The sequence below is a fragment of the Rhopalosiphum padi genome, chromosome 4 (assembly GCF_020882245.1).
Source record: "Rhopalosiphum padi isolate XX-2018 chromosome 4, ASM2088224v1, whole genome shotgun sequence".
NCBI classification, from domain to species: Eukaryota; Metazoa; Arthropoda; class Insecta; order Hemiptera; family Aphididae; genus Rhopalosiphum; species Rhopalosiphum padi.
This window is the reverse complement of record NC_083600.1, coordinates 23,431,287-23,453,903: the sequence shown is the minus strand read 5'-3', so window position 1 is coordinate 23,453,903 and position 22,617 is coordinate 23,431,287. Positions and strand designations below refer to the sequence as shown.

General features: G+C 25.4%; 2 protein-coding genes and 1 long non-coding RNA gene across 3 annotated transcripts; 2 read left to right on the top strand and 1 right to left on the bottom strand.

Annotated features, from left to right (window-relative positions):
• Positions 1-360: 360 nt before the first annotated feature.
• LOC132928527 (UDP-N-acetylglucosamine--peptide N-acetylglucosaminyltransferase 110 kDa subunit-like) lies at positions 361-22,316 on the bottom strand. Its single transcript, XM_060993273.1, has 8 exons — positions 21,810-22,316; positions 19,183-19,291; positions 18,548-18,630; positions 11,399-11,534; positions 11,309-11,327; positions 5,138-6,284; positions 2,573-3,433; positions 361-1,447 (listed from the first exon to the last, which is right to left on the bottom strand). Exons 2-8 carry the CDS (start codon positions 19,204-19,206, stop codon positions 361-363), a joined length of 3,357 nt encoding a protein of 1,118 aa, XP_060849256.1. The 5' UTR covers positions 19,207-19,291; positions 21,810-22,316.
• On the top strand, positions 13,463-15,177 carry LOC132928530 (uncharacterized). Its single transcript, XR_009662034.1, has 5 exons — positions 13,463-13,736; positions 13,821-13,892; positions 13,987-14,788; positions 14,855-14,973; positions 15,064-15,177. It is a non-coding gene; the product is annotated as an uncharacterized LOC132928530 (long non-coding RNA).
• On the top strand, positions 15,863-18,112 carry LOC132928529 (52 kDa repressor of the inhibitor of the protein kinase-like). Its single transcript, XM_060993276.1, has 5 exons — positions 15,863-16,354; positions 16,428-16,586; positions 16,694-16,898; positions 17,051-17,358; positions 17,600-18,112. Exons 1-5 carry the CDS (start codon positions 16,079-16,081, stop codon positions 17,759-17,761), a joined length of 1,110 nt encoding a protein of 369 aa, XP_060849259.1. The 5' UTR covers positions 15,863-16,078; the 3' UTR covers positions 17,762-18,112.
• Positions 22,317-22,617: the final 301 nt, after the last annotated feature.

Below are 22,617 nucleotides of genomic sequence, written 5' to 3'. Positions count from 1 at the left end.
ATAATATTATATAATATATAATAAAACAAGATATTAAATGCAACAATATGATAAATAAGTATTTTTAACAAGGTACTTTAGTGGTTTATGAATTTTTTATTACTTAACAACAATACAAAATAGAATTAGGTACTTAATAGTTATGTACCTGTTACAAAACATTTTATAAATAAATCAAATTTGATATATTTTTATCTTTATAATAGTCTGAAAATAATAAAATAATACACAACTATACAAAATGTGTAAAAATAACAAATAAATTAAAAATTGATGTTAAAACCAATAATAATAATAATAATAATAAAATAAAATAACATTTTAAATAATTTGTAATAAATATACACTTCTACATGCCAATTATTTAATTTTTCGTGCATTTATTAGGTAGTCCATAAATTCTTTTGTATACGAATTTACATCAAACAATTTACAATATTCTTTTGAACCCCAAATTCGGTTTTTTGTGTCTTTCAATAATTGTTTGTTCATCCCTAATTGTATTGCAATTTTAATATAGTTTTCTTCATTTTTAGCTATAGTATCAACAAATCCTAAAGCAGATAATTGTGAAGCCGTTACACAAGATAAAAATGTTTTTCCCCGTAATGTTACTACTGGAACTCCTGCCCATAATGCATCCAAACAAGCCATATGCCCATTGTATAAACATGAATCCAAATATACATCAGCTAACTGGATTCGATTCAAGTGTTTATGTTTGTCAATACATTCAGAAAAAATAATACGTGATGAATCAATCTTTAAATCATTAGCAAATTTTTTTAAGTTTTCTTCAGCAGCACCATTCAAATATAAAAGCCATAATACAGAGGAAGGAACTTTATCTAAAATAGTTAGCCACATACGGAAAGTAAATGGGTCTATTTTATAGAGTTTACTGAAATTACAAAAAACAATAGCATTTTCTGGTAAGTTGTAAAACGCTCTCATATATTCTTTTAAGGGATCTTCTTGACAATACATATTATTAAAATTCATATTAACTTGATTATCAAAATCAGATATAGAAGTCAAACATAAATTTTTTTTATCTAACATATTAAATGTATTTTCTTTAACTTTACGTTTAATTAAATGTGTATATCTCAGCATGTGATTACCAGGAAAAATAGTTGAACGTAAGCTAAACACTTTTCCATTATATTCATTTGGGGGATTAATAGAAGAATATGAATCAAATCTAAAAAAATAATCTATAAAAGTCGCATTACTGGTACAAGGATTATTAAGCCACGAAACTTGAATTGGAGCTGGTCTCAAAGCAAATATTTTAATTACGGAATTCTTAATATAACCACTATAACCATACATGTCAACTAATATGTGGATTTCATCACTATTTATAACTTTTGCAGCATCATTTACTCTATGTTGTGACAAATCTTTAAAGTTTAAGTTTTCTGAGGTATTATTCATCCTGAAACTAAAAAAAAAAATGATTTTACATAATTAATTTTACCACAAATTAAGTGTTTAATAGTAATATAATATATAAATACATAATTTAATACTATTCAACAAGTGCTTTTGAAGAAATAATATTATCTGTATGTTAAATACAAAATATAGAAATTATAAGGTATTTATTTTTATGGAACAGAGCCCAACTAAGGAGGGGGGACGAGGCTTGAGCCCCTGTTGATGATTAAATATTAGAGTTGCACTGTCAAATTTTGTGATATTATTGCTTTCATTAGACATTTACATGATATGATGAATATCAGAAAACATTAATTAATACTTTTCATTTGTACTGATATTATTATACCTATCTATGTATAGTTAATAATTATATTTAAATATTATATAAGTATTAAAAATGAATTTATGTTCTGTAAATAAAAATTTTGTTCACTCATTAGTGTAACAATTATTTTATTTGAATGCTCAGTTTTTTTTAAATTTCAGTAGCCCGTTTGATTCGGACTCGATGGGGACTGTACTCTATCAGGATTATTGAAAATATAGATTAAACAGAATGACATTATTATCAACTTATGTATTAATAAATATTTTTCAAAAAAAAAACTGAAATTAACTGATTAACTAAATTAAGAAATGATAATAATATCACAATGTAATCGAAACAATAAAATTTTAATCAACTATATATGTATATATGTGGGTACTACTGAAAAACAACGTTCCAGTATATACTTCATTATGTAATACCAATTTTGTATAGGTACCTACAGTTATGCTATAAATAAGTACATATGTAAGAATATATATATCAAAATTATGTGTACATAAGTACTAAAGTGCAAAGTATAAATTTTCTGGATTAGCAATAACCGGATAAGTGAGACTATACTGTACATTTAACAAATATTAAAGGACCCTAAAATTATATCGCCCTGGACCCATATTTCCTAAGTTGGCCTTTGCTAAGGAATCTGAAATCACATGATAATAAAATAATTTAAGTTTTTTTAGTTTTCTTTTGTATAAATAATTAAAGTTATAAAATGTTTTGAAAAATGTTTACAACATTAAAAACAACATTTTTTGCATTTATTAATTAAAATAATTTAAATCAAATATTTACCAGGCTGGCTTATTATCATCACTTGAAGATAATGAATAAAAAAAAAATTGTACTCTGGCTGAGTACATTTTGAATGTGTATTCCATGATATCTGTTATTGGCTGTTTACCGAACTTGGTTGATATAAAACCAATCCTTAGTTTTCCGTTTAAAGATGATGGGTGAAGAAATTGTTGTGGTTCTTCAATTGATTTTTCTAATTCCTCAACACATTGTTGTACATACTTAGTAGCAATTTTTTTTTGTACTTCAGGCGATAATGGAAATAATAATGAATCATGAGGTAATAAGGACAAGACTTGATCATCCTCGAGATGTTTATTAATTATTTCTTTTAATTTTATCATGTAAGAATCGTATTTTGACCAGTCACAGACTTTTAGTAAATATAGTACTAAATTAAAATATAATCCTGGAAAATCTGGACTTATTTGTAATACAACTTCATAAGCATGAATCACCTCTTTATTATTGTTTAACTTGGTATATACGTTTGCCATACCTATATAAATTTCAACTAATGTATTGTTATATGCTAAGGCTTTTTCATAATGAAGAAGAGCATCATTAAGATTTATAGACTCCTTCTGTAAAAAATTTGCAAAATTTAAATGCAAATTTAATGCATCTTCATGATCAATTTGAAGAATCCTATTAAAGCTTTCAATATCATCATATTGGCCCAACTTAATTTTTAAATATAAAAAATTAAGTAAAGCATTTAAATGGTCTGGTTGAAAAATAAGAGTAATTTTGTAATATTGTAGAGCCCTTTCATATTCATTTAATCTTTGATAAGCTACTCCAATATCATAATATGCATGAATAAGGGTTGGTTTCAATTCAATAGCTGTTTTATACCTGTTATAAAATAAATTATAATAAAATTACTAATTATGCTCAGTCATATTAAAAAGACACATTTTAAAAGAATAATAACAAAAATTAATTAAACTAAGTACTATCAATGGTGGTTCTGGTGTATGGGCAGGGTGGGCAGCTGCCCATACCAATATTTCTGATGCCGCTTATTTTAAAAATGTAATTTTTATACAAAAATAAGATATTTTATCATTTGACCTAACTTAACACAGTTTTTCCATCATATATTGTGTTAAGACATATTTAGATCTACTATGAAGAGTTCACGATTAAGCAGCCTTACACTATTAACAATTGATACAGAAAACACAGACAAATTATTAAGAGATCCAACTGCTGCCCTTGAAGTATTTGTAAGCATGAAAAACAGAATTATTCAATTTCAAATTTAGATTTTAATTTTTTTTTTTTTAAATTAGTCTGAATTACTATTTGGCAGTTAAATCTAGATAAATATAATTATACTTAATTACTTAAAAACTAAGGATTACTCTATTTTTTTGTATTTAAAATATTTTTTACCTATTACCTACCTATTATAATTAATATAAAGATTTTAAGCTACATACTATAATGTACCTACTGTTAATATTTAAGGTATTTGTGGAAGCTATAAGCATAAATATTTTATTAAAAAAATGTTGTGGGAGGAGGGGAGAAAATAAGGAATATTATTCGCAGTTAAAACCTAATTATAAGAAAATATAGTCCTAGAACCGCGCCTGAGTACTATGCTATAGAAATTAATAACAAAGAAGTCTATAGATAACATTAGTCGACTTATTCTAATTATAGTATCTTATACTAAAATTTAAAATAAAATAAAATAATTATAATTTATTAATAATCGATAATTAAAAATATCAGTAATTAAATGCATGCATGCGAATATATACATTAATAGTATCAAATATATAAAACAATAAAGTAAATAAATATTAATATTTTATAACTAATATTAAAATTAACTTGATTTCTTTATAATTGTTGAAACTAAGCACTAAGCAGAAATGTTTCTTTTTAAAATGTAGATAGATTCATACAATATAATTCACAGATAGAAATAATATTTTTGTTATTATGTAGGAGTTGCATGTGTTAATTTGTATTGCAATTTCAGATTAGGATATTTAAATTAACATTTTAAATATTCATAAACTACCTTTCGGAAATAAATTTTGGTTAAGACACTGATTTTAGTTATGAATTTATGATACTTTTTTGTACATCATATAACAATCATCTCTAAAGTTGAGATGGAATAAAACACACAATTCCTCCTTATATGTCAATTACTGCTACACAAAATATAGAAATTTAACTAAATGTTGTAAATAAAAAAAAAAAATTTGTGTGAGTCGTTACTTATTAATAAGCAAATAAACATTAAACTAAGGAAGGTAGTTTACTTTGAATAAATATGAAGTATAGGACAAATCGAGAATAAAATTCAACAGAAAGGATAGGATATATTTTTAAATTCAGAATATCTAATTAATAATTAGGAAATAAAAATAAAATAAATTTCATATAATAAATTTCTTTTATAATGTATTTTCTTTGCAATGGAACTCATATTTAAAATTTAATTATTTTAACTTAAGTTTACCAAGACACCATGGATGATTAGTATATTACTAGACAAACATTTATTTTATGATTACTATGATAATTAATAATTACCTAGATAAAGCATAATCAAAATGACCCAGTTTATGCATAATGAGTCCAAATTTCCAATAACCAAGTGCATTCTCAGGATTCCAATCCACTGCAGTATTAAATGCATCTATTGCATTTTCTAGATCTAAACGATCCAAATATAAGTCGCCCAAAGAAATGCAAATATCTGATGCATTTATAGGTTTATTTGACTTTTTGTAAACTGTAAAAAGAAGCTTATATAGATCTTCTCTTTGTGAATTCAATTCGATACATTTTTTTAAATAATTTTCAGCTTCTTCATAATCATTGAGGATATTTATGTAGATCAAAGCCAATTCTAAATTAATATCTAAATTATCAGGTTGAACTTTCAACATTTTTTTGAAGGTTTCTACAGACGATAATATATTTCCTTGATAACAATATAAAACTCTTAAATAATTTAAAGCAGAGACATTTTTTGCATCCAATTCAATAGTTTTTTCAAATGCATGCGCTGCTTTTTGGTAGTTTGTAAGTTTGAGATAAGCCATTCCTAAATTAAGCAAAGTCGTTATCAGATTAGGATTTATTTTTAAAGCTTTATGATAATTTAAAATAGCATTGTCAAATTGATCAGTCATCAAATAAATGTCTCCTAAATTACTGTATGTTTCTTGAGATTCTGGCGCAATTTTCTGAGCAATCATAAATTGCTCTCTAGCATTTTCTATTTTATTTAAGGATAGAAGCAATTTTCCATACATGTTTCGTACAATATATGAATTCGGTATTGTATTTACAATTTGAATATAAAAATATTCAGCAAATTCTATATCATTTGTTTTAATTAATGATTCAGCAAGATTAATCCAACCATTATAATATTCAGGTTTCTTGTCAATAGTTTCAATAAAGTATTTTTTTGCTAAATCATACTGAGATTGTTTCCAATAGTTACATCCAATGTTACTCAACACTTCAAACGAATTTGGATTTAAAGTTCTTACTGATTCCAAGAAACTATTAGATTTTTTATAGTTTCCACATTTAAAAAATGATCCAGCCATCAGCAAAATTACATTTAAATCATTAGGTTTTTGCTTAAGTAATTCTTCACATATTTCCTGAGTTTTGGTGAAATTTCCATTTTGATTTTCTAATTTTGCAGATTTTAGAAGATCATCTAAATATAAAAATTATATATATAATATAGACCATCGTAATTTTTAATACTAAGTTATTTTAATAATGAATAGATTAATATATAGCAATTAAATTCAAATGGAGTTTCATTCTATAACAAAATGTGATAGAACAGAAGCTAATACAGAATTTAACTTAGTCTTAAGATTTATAACCTATAAAATATTAAGAGACTATATTGTTCCTTTAAGAGAATGTCTTATATTTTTGACTAACTTAATTTTATTTTTTTATTTTAGTTTTAGCATTTTAAATAAAATAATTAAAATTTTTATTATTTATTTGAACCAGAGGTTTCCTAAGTATTCTATATCAAGCCAGGGGTCGATTTAAAAAAAAGGGATCCATAAAAGTTATCAAGTCAAAAACGTGTGCATCGTAATTTATATAAAAAAAAATGTGTGCAACAATAATGAATGTTAAACAACATTTAACATCAAAGCATCAGACTCACCCCTCTCATTAAAATTATAACTTTTTTTTTATATTATTTATATATATTAACGGGTAAAGCCCTATACAACAATTTAAACACAGAATAATTTAAAATTTATATAACATATAGAAGTTTAAACATGTTAATAATTCAATAATAATAATAATAATATTAATAATAGGCAATAAAGAATAAATATAATACAAGTAGTAACAATAATTTTTAATATTATATGTTATGATAAATGGTGCTATAGTATTATAAGATTTAATTTGCATTTCCTGTTGCTTAAATAATTAAAAAATGAAATAAATATTGTCATTATTATAACATTTTCACTCCATAATAAACCCTATTCACGCGAATAACTCCGTGTAAGCTATCTAAAAACCAGATTACATTACCTAATTTGTAAAAAATCAAAATTAAGGGTCTAAAAAAATTGAAAAAATTGGCACAAGGTCTCAGAAGTTTGTGAATCTCTAATTTAAATAGTACTTTAAATAGGAAAACAGAAGGCATTGTCTTTCTTATTAAAATTACATTTTTATAGCATCTTTAGTTTTAATTCTATCATATTTAGTGATAGAATTGAAGCTAACACAGACTCTAACCTAGTCTAAAGATTTGTGGTAAACCTATTAAGTATTAAGAAACTATATTGCTCCATCAAGAGAACACACCAATTATGAGCAATTAAGCTAATCTCTAAATGCTTGCCTTATAAAATATAGGTATATACTAAGGAAATCCTTTCTTTTTAATTTAACCCTTGTAAAAGCCTTATTTAAGCTATATCAAAATATATAATATTATTAAGTATAATTTTGTAATATGATTTTAATTAATAAATGTTTTAAGCCAATCTACCTATATACTCATATTAAAATAAATTAATTTGATAGAAATATCAAAAAACATTTTATTAGACTTAGATATAGCTAATGTAAGACTTTTATAAGGGAGGAGGATACAACATTGTTATACCCAAATGTCTGTCTTACAAATATACAACATATCAAATTTTCATTCAGTAGAAATAATTTTGTGTTTAACTTAAAGTTATGAGAATATAAAATATTAATATTTTATTTCACTCTAATATTCATGAATTAAATGCACAAAAATTTGCCATATTGTACGTCAGTAAGACGAAGAAAACACATGAGGATAGTGTCATCTTAAATTAATAAGGAAGACTTCCTACTTCCTAGTAGACTAAATAATGATAACTAACATAAGGTGTTGAGCAAATAAGCTTTATGAGGATAGAGAAGTACAGGTACAACCTTATATTATATGAACCAACCAATGGTCGTAATTTTGACATAACACACTTGCAAAACAGATATTACATAATATGGTATAAATAAGTGATTTCATGTAACACTAAATATTTTGGCTGAATGACCTTGTATCGAAATAAGTTTTTGAGACACCCTAAAGCAACCTATAGGAATTAAAAAAATATGGTATAAATATTCAAAGTTTAACTTGCTAGGTATCTATTATTGAGAAGCATTATTTATTATATATTCCTTTTTGATTGTATTTTAACTTTTATTTTAATGTTAACCTCCCAAGACTACACTCTCAGAAATGATGTGTAATGTGTACAACTTCCATTTTTCTGTTATATTTATATTAAAAGTACATTAATCTATGGAACAGAATTCCTATTCTTTTTATTATAGTTACAATATTGTGTCCTTTAAGTTTTAATTCCAAAAATCTGGGGATTATTTTAAATTAAATTATGTATAAAGTACAAATTATACAAATAACACAAAATAAGGTGAGCAAGTTGGTATCACTGTGCTGTACAATAGTTGTCAAGTGGGCCATTGTTATGAATGTATTAAATTTTAATTTAACAATTTGTAATTATATATATAAAAAAAAAATGATTCTGAGTAAATGATGAGCTTATAATATTAATGTTTATTTCAAATTATGTTTGATATTATTTTTTAAGTAATTTACTTTACTATTACAATTTTAATTAAAAATGCTTAAAACAATAAATTGTGCTAATGTATTTTAAATATTTATATAGTTTAAGAATGCCGTACATGGGATCTTGTATTAATTTTTCAACCTTTTTGACCAAGTGAAATTTTTTTTAAATATTTATACAAATTATTCAGTTAATATGTAACTAAAAAAATTTAAATTTCAAATGTCTATAAATAACACAAAAATATTGGAAATATTATTTAAAAAATGTAAAACTAATTTAATTTAAAAAATATGTTTCCAACAAAAAAAAATACATTAATAAAGTGCCAACCTTTCCAAAAGCAAAACCTTTCCTAGTGTAGGAATTGCCTTAAAAATATAAATTTGTATACCATATTCTAATGAGCATGGGAAAACATTTTTTAGTTTACTTATAGTATAACTTATCCAACCAAAGAACAATTGATATACAACAATTGTACTTTTTATTTAAAAATAAAAGTGTATATAAAAATTATTAATTATTTATATACCTAAGTAAACAAATTGGGTTAACTGGTTAATTTTAGATGATATTCTTGAATTATTAATATAAAACTATGGTATCAATAATAAATGTGTTTTTTGTATTGAAATGATAAATGGGTTATTTACAAGCATAGTAGTTTAAATGTATATACAATTTTAGCACCTCTACAGACACAATTTCAAATTTCATGTTGAATATGCCATTGCAACACGATTATGCCTGTTTTACCTTCTTTTTAAACAATTTAACATGCTAAGGACTGACAATTAAATTAAATTGTTGGGTTTGTTAAAAAATGTTTCATATTATGATATAAGTTCTATACACAATAAACTATTTAAAAAGGTGGACAAGTGGGTACCACTACGGTATACATTATGTGTCGAATGTGTTGCTGTTAAGGGTGTGTTAAATTTGAATTCAACCATTGTACACGAAAAACGATTTTGAGTAGAAAATGTCTATTAACCTATATCACCAAGTATATTTCATGTTTTTAGATATAACTATTAAAGTAATTTATTTTAATTTTAGTATTATGGTAGGTTAATATATATTTTTTTTTTTTTAGCAAATATTACTTTTTTTTAGGTCATTAGTATTTAATTATTATAAAAAAAAATATTTATACCATATTATATCAATTTACAGGACTCAACATTTAATATTATCTTTCTATAAATACTGTGATACAGTAAAATAGGTTCATAGTATAAATAAAAAATATCTTAAAATAAGTTAAAATATTTGTTAAGTATAGTAAAATTAATAAAAGAGAACTTGAAATCAATAACATGCTATGTACCAAAAAATTGAAAAAATGAGTTAAGCCCAGAAAAATGATCTAAGTACCAAACCCCATAATATTTAAAACGAGCTAAGTACCCTGAGTAATGCTAACAGGCGAAGAAATATTTACTATATAGCGTATGTGGTATGTTCCAGGGCAATATGTTCCTAATAAATAGTGAATAACTCAAAATAACCTTTTTGGCACATAGTGCATTATTGATTTTAAGTTTTAATATAACAGGGGTGGCCACAATAAAACTTCTGTGTCAATATTGCGTAGCCCTTGACATTAAACGTATAAAATAAAATTATTTTTAAACATCTCTTAACAATGTGGCTTACTTCATACATTTGCGGTTCCCAAAACTATGGTTAGTGACTACCACTGTAATATAATATAGGTAGAAATTTTAAGCCAACACAAAAAATGTTATAAAATTATAACAAAATAATAATTAACATTTTTATTTGTTCTTTAAATAAGTAATTTTGTCCGAATTGGAACTTAAAATGTCTATAAAAATAATTGTCTTTATACATATTTAAATTTGATGGTTTCAAAACAACTTATGTGAGATATTATATTAAATTTTCAAGAATTTTAACTTAGAAAATAAGTTTTTATAGACATCTATAGAAAAATAAAATTGTCATGCTTATAAATAGCTCAAAAAGAGTTAAAATGTTTTGAAAATTTTTTATCGTATATTAAAAATTATAATACCTGTAATTGGTAAAAATTGCAAGTATACTGTTATTTTTATTTAAATATAACAAAATATAAAAATTGGTTTGGCTTTCCAATTAAATTTTTTTATATAGATTGAAAAACTCATAAAAATTGTATTACATTTTCAAACTGAGATATAAAAAAACAAATTTTACTAACTACAAAATAATTTATAATTGAGACAAAAATAAACAGCAACAAACACCATTACAATATCAACATATTCATTATTGTTCTACTCAGAATTTAATATAATATTTATATTATATTATAAAAAAACAAAATAATATGTCTATATACTTTATATTACTTGATTATTATATAGCTTTTAAGATATCAGTCTTAAAAATTGTATATCTTTAGTTTATACATATTAGGAGAATATTAATGTTTTTAAATTATGTAGTTATACTGAGAATATGATTGCCCTAATTGTCCAATGATAGTTACTAAGATAGTACTAAATAAAACTCTAAATCCTATGTTATAGTCAGAGACAGTCCATTATAATGGATCATATAAACAATAAATAAAGCATAGGAATTGATAATAACTTACTTAGGTGTTTATTATAAACCTAAAAAAAAAAAAAAAATAATTATAAAAATAAAGTTTAAAAATGTTGATTGCTATTGATTCAGTATTTACCTCAAAAGCTTTATAAAGCAATCCTAAAGGATCTCCACGCAAATTGACTGAACTGGCTGTGCTGAAGTTTGTTTGTGCCAAATCCTTTACTTGTGTAAATCCTAATAATTTAAATTGATTGGAGATTTCTTCAAATCTTTAAAAAACAAAACAATTACTTATAAAATGCTATGTTACAATGTTCAATAGCTTAAAAAGTTTACTTCACGTTAAAAACGATAACATTTTTATTAGGTTACCTAGTAAATGATCAGTTCATAGTCAGCAAAATTTGTTATTAGATTTTTAAACTCAACAAAATATAATTAATGTAAAAATTAGATTCTGAAAAGACACAATTTAATTTCTTCAATATGCAAAAAAAAATGTCAGAAGTATTAAACTATTTGATTCGTAATGAAATAATTGCTAACAAAAATATTAAAGAATATAAATGTAGTATTGTATAAAATTCTATGCTCTAATTATAAATATATAAGTAAATTATATATTTTAACAAATTGTCGTGCTAAAACCAAAGGTACAGATTAGCTTTGAGGGTTAAATTTCTAATATATCTTATAACCACAGACTACAATATAAGTATATTATAGTCATTAGTCCATGTTAAATGTGTATATAAGTATCAAGGAAAGGTACATTTTTCTTACAGCGCTAATCTAGCTCGTTTAGATTTAAACGTAGATTATGAATTGGAACAGTGTTAAAGCTAGGCATTTAGACACTACAAGGAAAACATATTTAGCCAGTTAGAAGCATCTGCTAATTACACAATTTTATTGGTAATTACCACATCTAATACTGCTTTGAACATACTATTTATAAAAAATAAAATAAAATAAAATTTAGTTAATACTTAATACCAGGCGCGAATCCTGAATTCTTTTGGGTTGGCCCATAAATTTAACCACGAAAGGTAATAAAGGTAACACGGTAAAATTTAAATTAAATAATCAAATTCAAAATCAAGGGTTTTGAAAATTTTGGTGAGCCGGGCCCCAACCCTTTGGATCCGTGCTTGCTTAATGTATGTAGTAACACAGAACATAGCAGTTTTTGGCAAGTCCTTATAAAAAGGAATTCGTTCCGTTCCTTGTTCCTTAAAAAAAAAAAATCGTTCCTTGATCGTTTTTTAAGAAAACGAACTAGTTCCTTTTTTAGTTCCAAATAAAATAAAAATTCTAATTTAATCATTTATGTTATTTTTCTTCGTGTATATACAATTATACTTTATAGAAATAGTAATACTGGTTAAATGAAAAAATAAAAATATTCATATAATAACCAATTAAATAGCGTTGCAAATTAATAATTGTTGAGTTTACTTTTTAATTATACATACCTAAAATTACATCTTTTTATAAGTTACTATTTAGTTATTTTAATTAAAGGATATATAATAAATAATAATTACTGTAGTTTTTCTTTTGTTGATATTTTTTAAACAATACAAATTAATATACAATAACAATAGACTGTAATGTAATTTGTTTTTATTTAAGAAGAACTATTTTTTCAAAAAGTTCATCATTTAGTCTATACTGTTGTAACAATTAATGTCGATATTCGATACCTATCAATCATTAATATTGGCAATACACAAACTAAGAAAAAATATATTTTAATTTCAATTATTTAAATATCTGTGTAAATTGAAACTCGAAAGGAACGAACATTTTCGTCAGTGGCGGTCAAACGGGGAGGGGGATGAGGGGGATAGATGGTTCTTTTTCCTTAATATTTATAACAATTACATATAATATGTATATTGTACTATAATGTTAATGTATTATATTTTGTTTTAATTTTTCTGAAAATAACGCTTATGAGCGTATATTATTATTATCTTGATTCTAGACTCGTTCTAGGAACAAGGCTGTTATTATTATTAATATTTAGTAATTAGTTGCTTATACAAAATATACGGGAATTACCCAGCTCGGTGATCGTGAATTTTCAATAACAACACACTCCTCCCTTGACCGGGCCATCGGCCGAAATGTATTAATACAATAATACGTAGCTATGTCATTATAGTTGTCCGATTCATTGATTATTATTACGTTTGTCACAATATTTTGTTACACAGACCACAGTGTTTTGTTTTGACTATCGTACTCGTACCTCGTTACTCGTGTCTCGTACAGTTATACTGTGTGCGCATTATACATTTTTAAACTGCGACTGCTATAAATTGTGATTGATAATGTCTAATAAAAGAAAAATAACCACATATTTTACTTGCTCTACCAAGTCTACCATAAAACACGCGGATGCGGATGAAAAAAATAGTAAGATCTATAAGATAATTACAGAAAAAGAAGTTGTGGACTTGCCGGTAATATTTGTTTAACTAATTAATGTAAAATATTTTATTTATGAGAGAAATGGGAATATTAATTTAAATTACCTATTGTATTAGGCTGTTGATTTCAATTTCCATGATATTGGCTGTTAAATTAACAGTACTTTGACTGATGCTGATAGATATTTGGTAAGAATTAAATCTTTTGTCAATCGTTAATTATACATGTACCATGTGTAGTGTTAGTTCATTATTACAACTAATACAACCAAAATTGATTAAGATTCTTAAAGATGTGTGGATACTACCAGTGTAGTAACCACGTCGCTCTCACCGCTTGGTTACTTCACGCTTCTTTAACGACGAATGCACGTACACGTTGTCGACTCTGATTCGGAAGTGGTTTGTATTTAGGTTGATAAATAAGTTGATTAACACAAGTTATTAAAGTTAAAATATTTATTACTTATAAAACAAATTAGAATAATGTTTAGAATTTAAAGTGTTTCGACAGAATATAAAGTATTCTGCCGGAGAGTAGCTATTAGCACTAAAACTGGGATTTGTACTTGATGTAGGCGGCAATACGGCTGTTACAAAGTCCGCGACCTGCACAAGTACTATAAGTTGGGATTGAAGATTTAACTATCTCTGAAGTCCTCTCTAAAAAAGGCTCCTATTTATATGGTACATGTCGTGGTTAAGGAAAGGGTGATTGACATCATAGGAAATGGCGTGATGTGCCTAAATCGGCATTAACCAATGCGGAGGCAGCATCAGTGGCTTGTTGTGGTGGCGTGATATTGTTGTAGCCGCCTGTACTTTGGAACGACGTTTTTGTGTAAAAACGTCGGTTTACTACACCAGCTACATATACATATCCTTTACTCGATTGTAATGCCAAGAGAGGTTTAAAGTTCAAGCACCATTGGCTGAATGCTCATAATTGGCTGGCATATTCTGAAAAGTACCAAGGTGCTTTTTGCAAATTCTGTGTTGTATTTTCAAAAGTTGGGGGCGTTGGTGGTCAAAAATTAGGAACCCTGGTAGTGGAGGCTTTTACTAACTACAAAAAAGCTACAGAAGTATGTATATTTATAAATTTATTTATTCAAAATGTTATATATCATAATTTTTCAATTTTTTGATAGGTGTTTAAGAAACATGGAAATTTAGAATACCATAAAACAGCTTTGCTTAAATATGACAACTTTTTAAATATTTATTCAAATAAAAGTTCTTCAATAATAAATCTTATTGATAGTGAAAGGTACATCAAATTAATAAATAAACTTAATTTTATAAAAATCTATAAATGTAAGAAATATATTTGAACTACATTTTTCAATTTAATTTTTAGAACAAAACAGATTGAAACAAATCGAAAGCGTTTAATCCCAATTATTGAATGCATTATGTTATGTGGCCAACAGGAAATAGCATTAAGAGGTCATAGAGATTATGGTCCTATTTGTTTCAGTAGTATGTATATATAACACTACCTATATTATAATTAACAACTTTTAAGTCTCAAGTAGAAATTAAAAAAAAAATGCTATACGCCTAATTGCCTAAAATTAATATTTGGTATTTTATTAGACTGTTTAATAAGTTATAAGGGTTTAGAGTAATTAATAACACAGTGTATTTTATACTTTATAGTAGTTGGTATTGTAGGTTTGTTTTATTGTTTAGGTGAATCAAATGAAAATGAAGGGAACTTTCGTGCAATTTTAAAGTATAAAACTAAAGATATAGACTATATGAAATCTTATTTAGAAACGCAGTCTAAAAACAAATATATTAGTAATCGAACACAAAATGAGATAATAGAAACATGTGGAGATATTATTTTAAAAAAAATTGTTAAAATTGTTAATGAATCAGGTTTCTTTTCCGTGTTGGTCGATGAGACTACAGATGTATCAGTAAAAGAGCAACTCACTTTATGGGTCAGATATTTAAGTGGTTCTGGAGAAAACGTTTGCATAAATGAGAGCTTTTTGAAATTCATAGAAATTCAAAGTCTTACAGGAGAAAATTTGGCTAAAGTTATTCTCAATGGTAATAAATAATAAGATTATTTTATTTCATAGCAACTTAGTCTTTTATTTTTACAAAATTGTATGCATGTAAATTATTTTTAATTTTAAGGTTTAAATGCTTGTGGAATCGACTGTAATAACATGGTAGGGCAAGGGTATGATGGTGCGAATAATATGTCGGGACATCTAAAAGGTGTTCAAACTATTATAAGGGATTCATACCCTAGATCATTATAATATGTGCATTGTGCTGCTCATAGCCTCAATTTAGCTGTATCTAAAGCTAGTAATATTCAGCCTATTAGAAATTGCTTGGGAATTATAGAAAAAATGTATACCTTTTTTAATTCTCCTAAACCCCAAAATGTGCTTTTAAATACAATTAAAGAAAGTGATCTAGACCCAAATGTAAAAAGCTTAAAGCGATTATGCGCAACAAGATGGGTTCAGAGATATGAAGCTGTAAATGATTTTATAGAGCTTTTTAACTTTGTAGTGATGTCCTTAGAAGACATTTCTAGTTGGAAAGATACTGCTGCAACAGATGCTTCTATTTTAATTAAAGCGCTTGATTCTGAATTTTTGGTATCACTTCAAATTGTAAATGTAAGTATAGAATCTTTAAAATATTATATTATATTTTATTTATATAAATTATTTTAAAATATATTGATTTTAGGTATTATTTTCTTATGGTTTACCATTATGTAAATTACTACAAAGTAAAGGCATTGATTTAAAGGAAGCTATAGATCTTGCAGATGATAATGTTACCGTACTCAAAAACTTAAGAACTAATATTAGAACAGAATTTAATAAAATGTTCAAAAAAGCACAAGTAAGCAATACATGATTCACTTTGATTGAGACTTAAATATTTTTAGTAAACATGGAAGTGTACAATTTTAACTGCAATAAAACATTTATATTTTAATATTTGATTAGGAAATGGCTGAATTCTTGGATTTTCATATTAAAATTAAACGGATTAATAAGAAACAAACATACAGAGATAACTCAATTCTAACAGATGATGGTTCTATACCCGATCCTGAGCAATATTTCCGAGTATCTATATGTCTCCCTTATATTGACTTTTTTATAAACCAATTGGAGGATAGGTTTTTGGCACATCGTAGAATTTTTGGAGGTTTGTTTCATATTTTGATAAATAATAGTTGAATACTTGAATAGCACTATTTTAAAAATGAAAATAAAACATCATATAATTTTAAATTATTTACAAAATTAATAAATTTATTGTAAATTAAGTTTAATTATATTTAACAATAACTTTTCTAGGTTTTCAATGTTTATTTTCGAATGATTATGAATCTGGTGGTTTTGATGATTTAGTACATCTTTACCTTCCTACTGATATTCAAACTGTAAAAGCAGAATTGAGTTTATGGCATACAAAACTTTTACGCTTAGGAAAATCTCCAAAAACAGGACTTGATGCCATCAAGTTATGTAATCATGAATTATTTCCTAATTTGTTTGTTTTATTACAAATATTTTGCACACTTCCGGTATCAACGGCCACACCAGAAAGAATGTTTTCATGCCTCAAACGATTGAAAACATATTTGAGAAATACTATGGGGGAGGTAAGTTTGCTGTACTTATTATAAAACAATATAATATAATAACCTATAATTGGAATAAGTATTAAGTTAACAGTTCAAATATAAATACATTATACACTAACTTTTTAGGTTTTGTTAATTTATTTTATAGTAAAATTATAACTTGTAAGCATGATTGAACTGTCAATATAATGCTTTGTATATTAGTACATTATGTTAATATATATATATATTTGTTAATTGTGTAATTTTATTATTCTAGAGTCGTCTCAATGGTTTAGCCACTATGGCTGTTCATCGTGGAATTATAAATATAACTTCCAATGAAGTGTTGGATGAATTAGCAAAAAAAAAACAAAAAAATAGATTTAATAATATTATACAAATATTGTTAATATTAGTAATATTACATTGTTATAAATAAAGTAACAATTTACCTGAATTTAAAAAAATTGATATTAGGCATAATCCGGTTTGAAAAAAAAATTCAAAAATCTGGAACGAGATCATCTAGAGGAACTTCTCAAGTTTATTTTGGTGTATAAATCATGTTTCTACGACTACTGAGAGCTGAGGAAAATGGGAAGTACGAAAGCATGTTTTTACGGTCGATTTTTCGCTACCAGAACGGCCTCTTAATGATTAATAATAGTGCATATTAAAAAATCAGCCTCATCCTCCCCCATGACAAAATCATTTGACCGCCACTGATTTTCGTTCATTTTCTTTGAAAAAAAGAATTCGTTCAACGTGACGTTCCTTAAAAAGGAATTCGTTCCTTCAAAATACTGGAACCTAGTAGGTAGATAATAGGAAATAACTAATAAATAATAACAGCTAAAAAAATATCACAGTTACAATAAATGTCAATGAGGACGAGAGATAATCCCTAACCTCCCTTTCACTGGCTACAGAATAATAACTTTGAAATAATAAAACATTTGAACATCATTATAAAACTAATAAAAAAAAAAATTGAAACTTCATTTTACTCAGAAATCAAAATTCAGTAAGCAATTAAAATCTAGTAGCATAAATGGTACATCCATATAAAATAAACATGAATCACAAATTAATATTTCATACATTACTAAAATAAATAATTCCAAGTTAAATATGCATACATTAAACTTTTTGTTTATATTTATAAAAAAAGAAATGAAACCTAGATCCTTAGGCATGATACTATTACTAACTTTAAATTATTTACCTCATAGGGTCATTTCCTGACAAGAGATTTGTAATAACAGATATTGGTGCTTCACAGTTTGAAAGTTCTGGACAAAACATATTCTGTAAATAATATAATTATTATAATTAATAGAATTAGGTTTACTTGTTCATCAAAAATCAGAAAATAAAATTAATATTATCTTAATAAAGATTTTATAGTAATGCATTACAAAATGGAATTTTATAAAACCTTCTCATTTAATAGAATCAAGAATAATTAAATGAGATACACTCATTTGTTGTTTTAAAAGAAAGTACATGTTCTGCAATTTGTGTTTACTCAATTTCCCATTTTGATGTTTAATTTATAAGATTTTCAATAAAAGAATGTCATACCAGCATCTGAAAATTTCATTAATAGTTATGTATCAAAATGGGAGTTTTAAAGAATTTATCTTTAAGAGGAATCTATTTTTCATTAAAAAGTCGTAATAACAAAGAATAATTCAATAATTAGAGTTCTTATAAATCAAAAATTTCAAAATATGATTATCAGCATACACTTATTAACATAATATAATATCATGTTTATAGTAAATAAATAAAATAATCCTAGAAGCACCCCATGTATATTATATATATAAATAGCTGATTTAATAATATACTACTTACAGTGGTCGGTGTTAATGGATTCATAGTTTAAAATATTAGACATGTGTGATTTTTCAAAGACAACTTATAATGACCCTCATAAACTTATTACCAGACTTTTGACGATAAACTGCAAAAAAATAAAATATATATTGGAATAAGTAAATTAGAATAATTAAAATGTATATACATTTTCTATAATAATAGATATAATTTGTATAATAGGTATAATTTTGGAATGGGCAAGAAAGTTTTAGAAACTAAGGTTTTCAAACATGTTTTAATAAATGAAAAATAATAATGGTAATGGAAATTTGAAACTGCTAAACATTTTAATTTAATTTGATGCATTAAAATTTGTATTGAATACTTAATTTATTTTAAAAATTGATATTTAAATAATTTTTATAACTTCCTTTTTAATCAATAATAAAACAATTTAAGATTAAAGTTTCAAGTATAAGTGATTTATTTTGAACTGGATATTTAAAATAGTTAGTCTATTTATTAAATTCCGCTAATTTTTATTTTTGTTTGTATGATGTAAAATAAAAATTTATAAAATTAATACTAAACATTTTATAAAAATAAATGTTTTTCAGCTGATAGTCATTTAAGACAATAATAATAATGACTTATAGTCATCTCCTTACATCCTGGCCGGACAAGTCGTTGATGATGACAGTAACCTAATTTTAGAATAATATGATATCATTATTCCTATCATGTATTCAAGAATCTAAGAAGTTTTATTTAAAAGTTCAATTCTGGCGACAACCACAATTTGTTGTTATGAAGTATGCTGTGATAGTTGATATTAACAGGTATTTTGTTAAATGAAATTTGTATTTTTTGAAGACTGTGTATCCGACACCAGTATTGTTTCGTCTTTATCTTAATTACACATAGCATATAAAAATTTAAAAATACAAGATACAATTTTTAGTTTTTAAGTAAAATATTAAAGTGAATTGACCTAAGACTCTTTAAGTTGAAACATAACATGTTTTTGTAAAAACATTATTTGTATTCTCTCATTGAATATTTACAATATTCTAATTTATAAGTAAATTATGAGGAAGTAAAAAATTAATATTTAAAAATGGAAAAAATTCTCATGACTTGATTATAAATTAAAATAAAGTAAAAATCAAAACAAGAGAAAATGAATAATTGTCTTCCCTTTAAGTTTGATAATGGGTTAATCTACTCTAATATTAAAGCTAACAATACAAAATTGGAACTATCATTATTATTATATTATTATAATTTGTTATGTTATGTGTTAATAAGACAGAGACAATATAATATACGGATACAATATCTTCTTAATGAAGTATAAATACAAGGCACTTGTGTCCACAAAAAGTTTTTACTTAGTCTCATGAGGATCTCTTTGACGTTTTAATAGTAGATGTTATGTAGATGTCAACTCTTAAATGTCTAATATCTGTTAGGTATAGACCTATTCTAGACATCTATGTAATCTACATTTAGACATCAACAACATATTACGATGAAGTATATTAAACGTCTCATAGATATTTCAATGTTCGTTGGGTATGTAGTGTTGTCAATACTCTATAATATTCATAATCGTCAAGTCTATATTTTTATTAATATTGGCACGGCATTATAAGCAATACACTAAAATAACACCTGTATAGAACATTTTAAAACACAAAAAGTAATTATAGTAATATAAAATAAATAAGAAAAAAAATAATCAATAGGATGGCATACCCGCATGTTTTGTTTCTGTCTTACTAACTTACATCATAACAAATTTACGTTTAGCAGAACATATTTTGTAATGTTAGCTTTAATATTAGAGTGAATTTATCTATTATAAAATGTAAGAATATTATCTAGAAAATGACATATGCTCTTATTGATATTATCATTTTAAAATGAGTTATGAAAATTTTAAAGTTGAAATATTTTACAAAGCTATAACTCACCTTAAAATTATAATATCAATAAGAGCATGTAATTTTCTAGGTAATATTCATACCTTTAAATTTTATAATAGGTAAATTTACTCTAATATTAAAGCTAACATCACAAAATGTGTTTTGCTGAACACAAATTTATCATGATATATGTTAAGATAGAGACAACACATGCGAGTATGACGTTCTCTTAATAAAACAAAACGTTAATGATAAAACTATAATTTAAATACACTGTAAACACTAAAATCAAAATCAAACAAAATAATATAATATAAGATTCTGTAGTTTACAATTAAAGCATGAATTGTCAACAATAAAAATGTTCACAATATGCCATATAATATGCAGTAAAAACTGTATCATAATTATTGACTTTAGATTGAAACTATTATAATTTGTATAGATTACTGATAAAACTCAAAAATTATGAAAATGAAAAAAATATATATTTGAATAAAAGAATTGCGCTTTATTTATCACTTGTCTTTTATAAATTTTAGATCATTGTTAGTAATGGATTCAATAGTTGATAATCATTGAAATAACGAACAGCGAACAATGCTATCAGAACAGTGTTAGATACTTTATAGTTAAGTTTAAAGGTTTGTCATTTGTTGCCAAAATTTATATAGGTATTCAATTAAATACCTACAACGACTTACATTTAAAATTTTTCTAGAAGTTAATACTTACAAAAAATATATTTATCCCAATTTTCGTATGTTTAATAATAATAGTCTTCAATTGTGACAACAACACAATAATATTATAAAACACAGCAACACACCACACAGTAGACTATTTGAAATTCTATACAAGAGACTCTTCAGCACTTACTACTTATACTCACGATATAATAGAACCGTAGACGGTGTTAACATTGTAAACAGAACGTATAAAACAGTACAGAATGTATAAAAGATCTTCCTACTTCCAAAAATGTAAAACGAACTGTGATTCCAGACTTCAGTCTACTAAAAAGTATTCAAATTCAGTGAAATGAACTAGCAAACACACTTAGTCTTATAGTGAAGTTGAAATAAACAAAATTCTTGAACTAAATCACATTTGAAAAATACATTAGAAACGATATGATGGGTTAGGATGCGTGGAATGATCACGTTATGAAGCTTAGGTCGCCGGTCTACGCGTGCGCGGACAAACAAGCGTGGTTAGTGCATACTAACCTGTTGACTGGTTGGTGATTCGCGTTCCGTATGATGTGTACGCCAATACCTCCATGACGGGTCCAAACCTCAAGAGCAGTTTAAACCAATTGTAGCGGTGTACACAACAACACAACTATGATTATATGCTATCTATAATAATATAATTCGCGCCTTGGCGGTTATCGACGTTATCATAGACACTAGACATGATGCGTGCTATAACACCTGTAAATCCTGTACATTCGTATAATAATACAGTGGATTCTGCTTAATGTGGGCACCTTGGGACCAGCCCTGTTTGCCCACATTAAGCGGTTGTACATAAAAACCGA

What these genes read in the sequence shown, in the direction of transcription:
- LOC132928529 (XM_060993276.1), top strand. Translation starts at nt 16,079, where the DNA reads ATGTATACCTTTTTTAATTCTCCTAAACCCCAAAATGTGCTTTTAAAT. An exon ending in ACATCGTAGAATTTTTGGAG is followed by an intron (nt 16,899 to 17,050) that starts GTTTGTTTCATA and finishes TAACTTTTCTAG; the next exon opens with GTTTTCAATGTTTATTTTCG. An exon ending in TGAGAAATACTATGGGGGAG is followed by an intron (nt 17,359 to 17,599) that starts GTAAGTTTGCTG and finishes TTATTATTCTAG; the next exon opens with AGTCGTCTCAATGGTTTAGC.
- LOC132928527 (XM_060993273.1), bottom strand. Translation starts at nt 19,206, where the DNA reads ATGAATCCATTAACACCGACCACT. An exon ending in ATCCATTAACACCGACCACT is followed by an intron (nt 18,631 to 19,182) that starts GTAAGTAGTATA and finishes TATTATTTACAG; the next exon opens with AATATGTTTTGTCCAGAACT. An exon ending in TCAGGAAATGACCCTATGAG is followed by an intron (nt 11,535 to 18,547) that starts GTAAATAATTTA and finishes TGTTTTTTAAAG; the next exon opens with ATTTGAAGAAATCTCCAATC.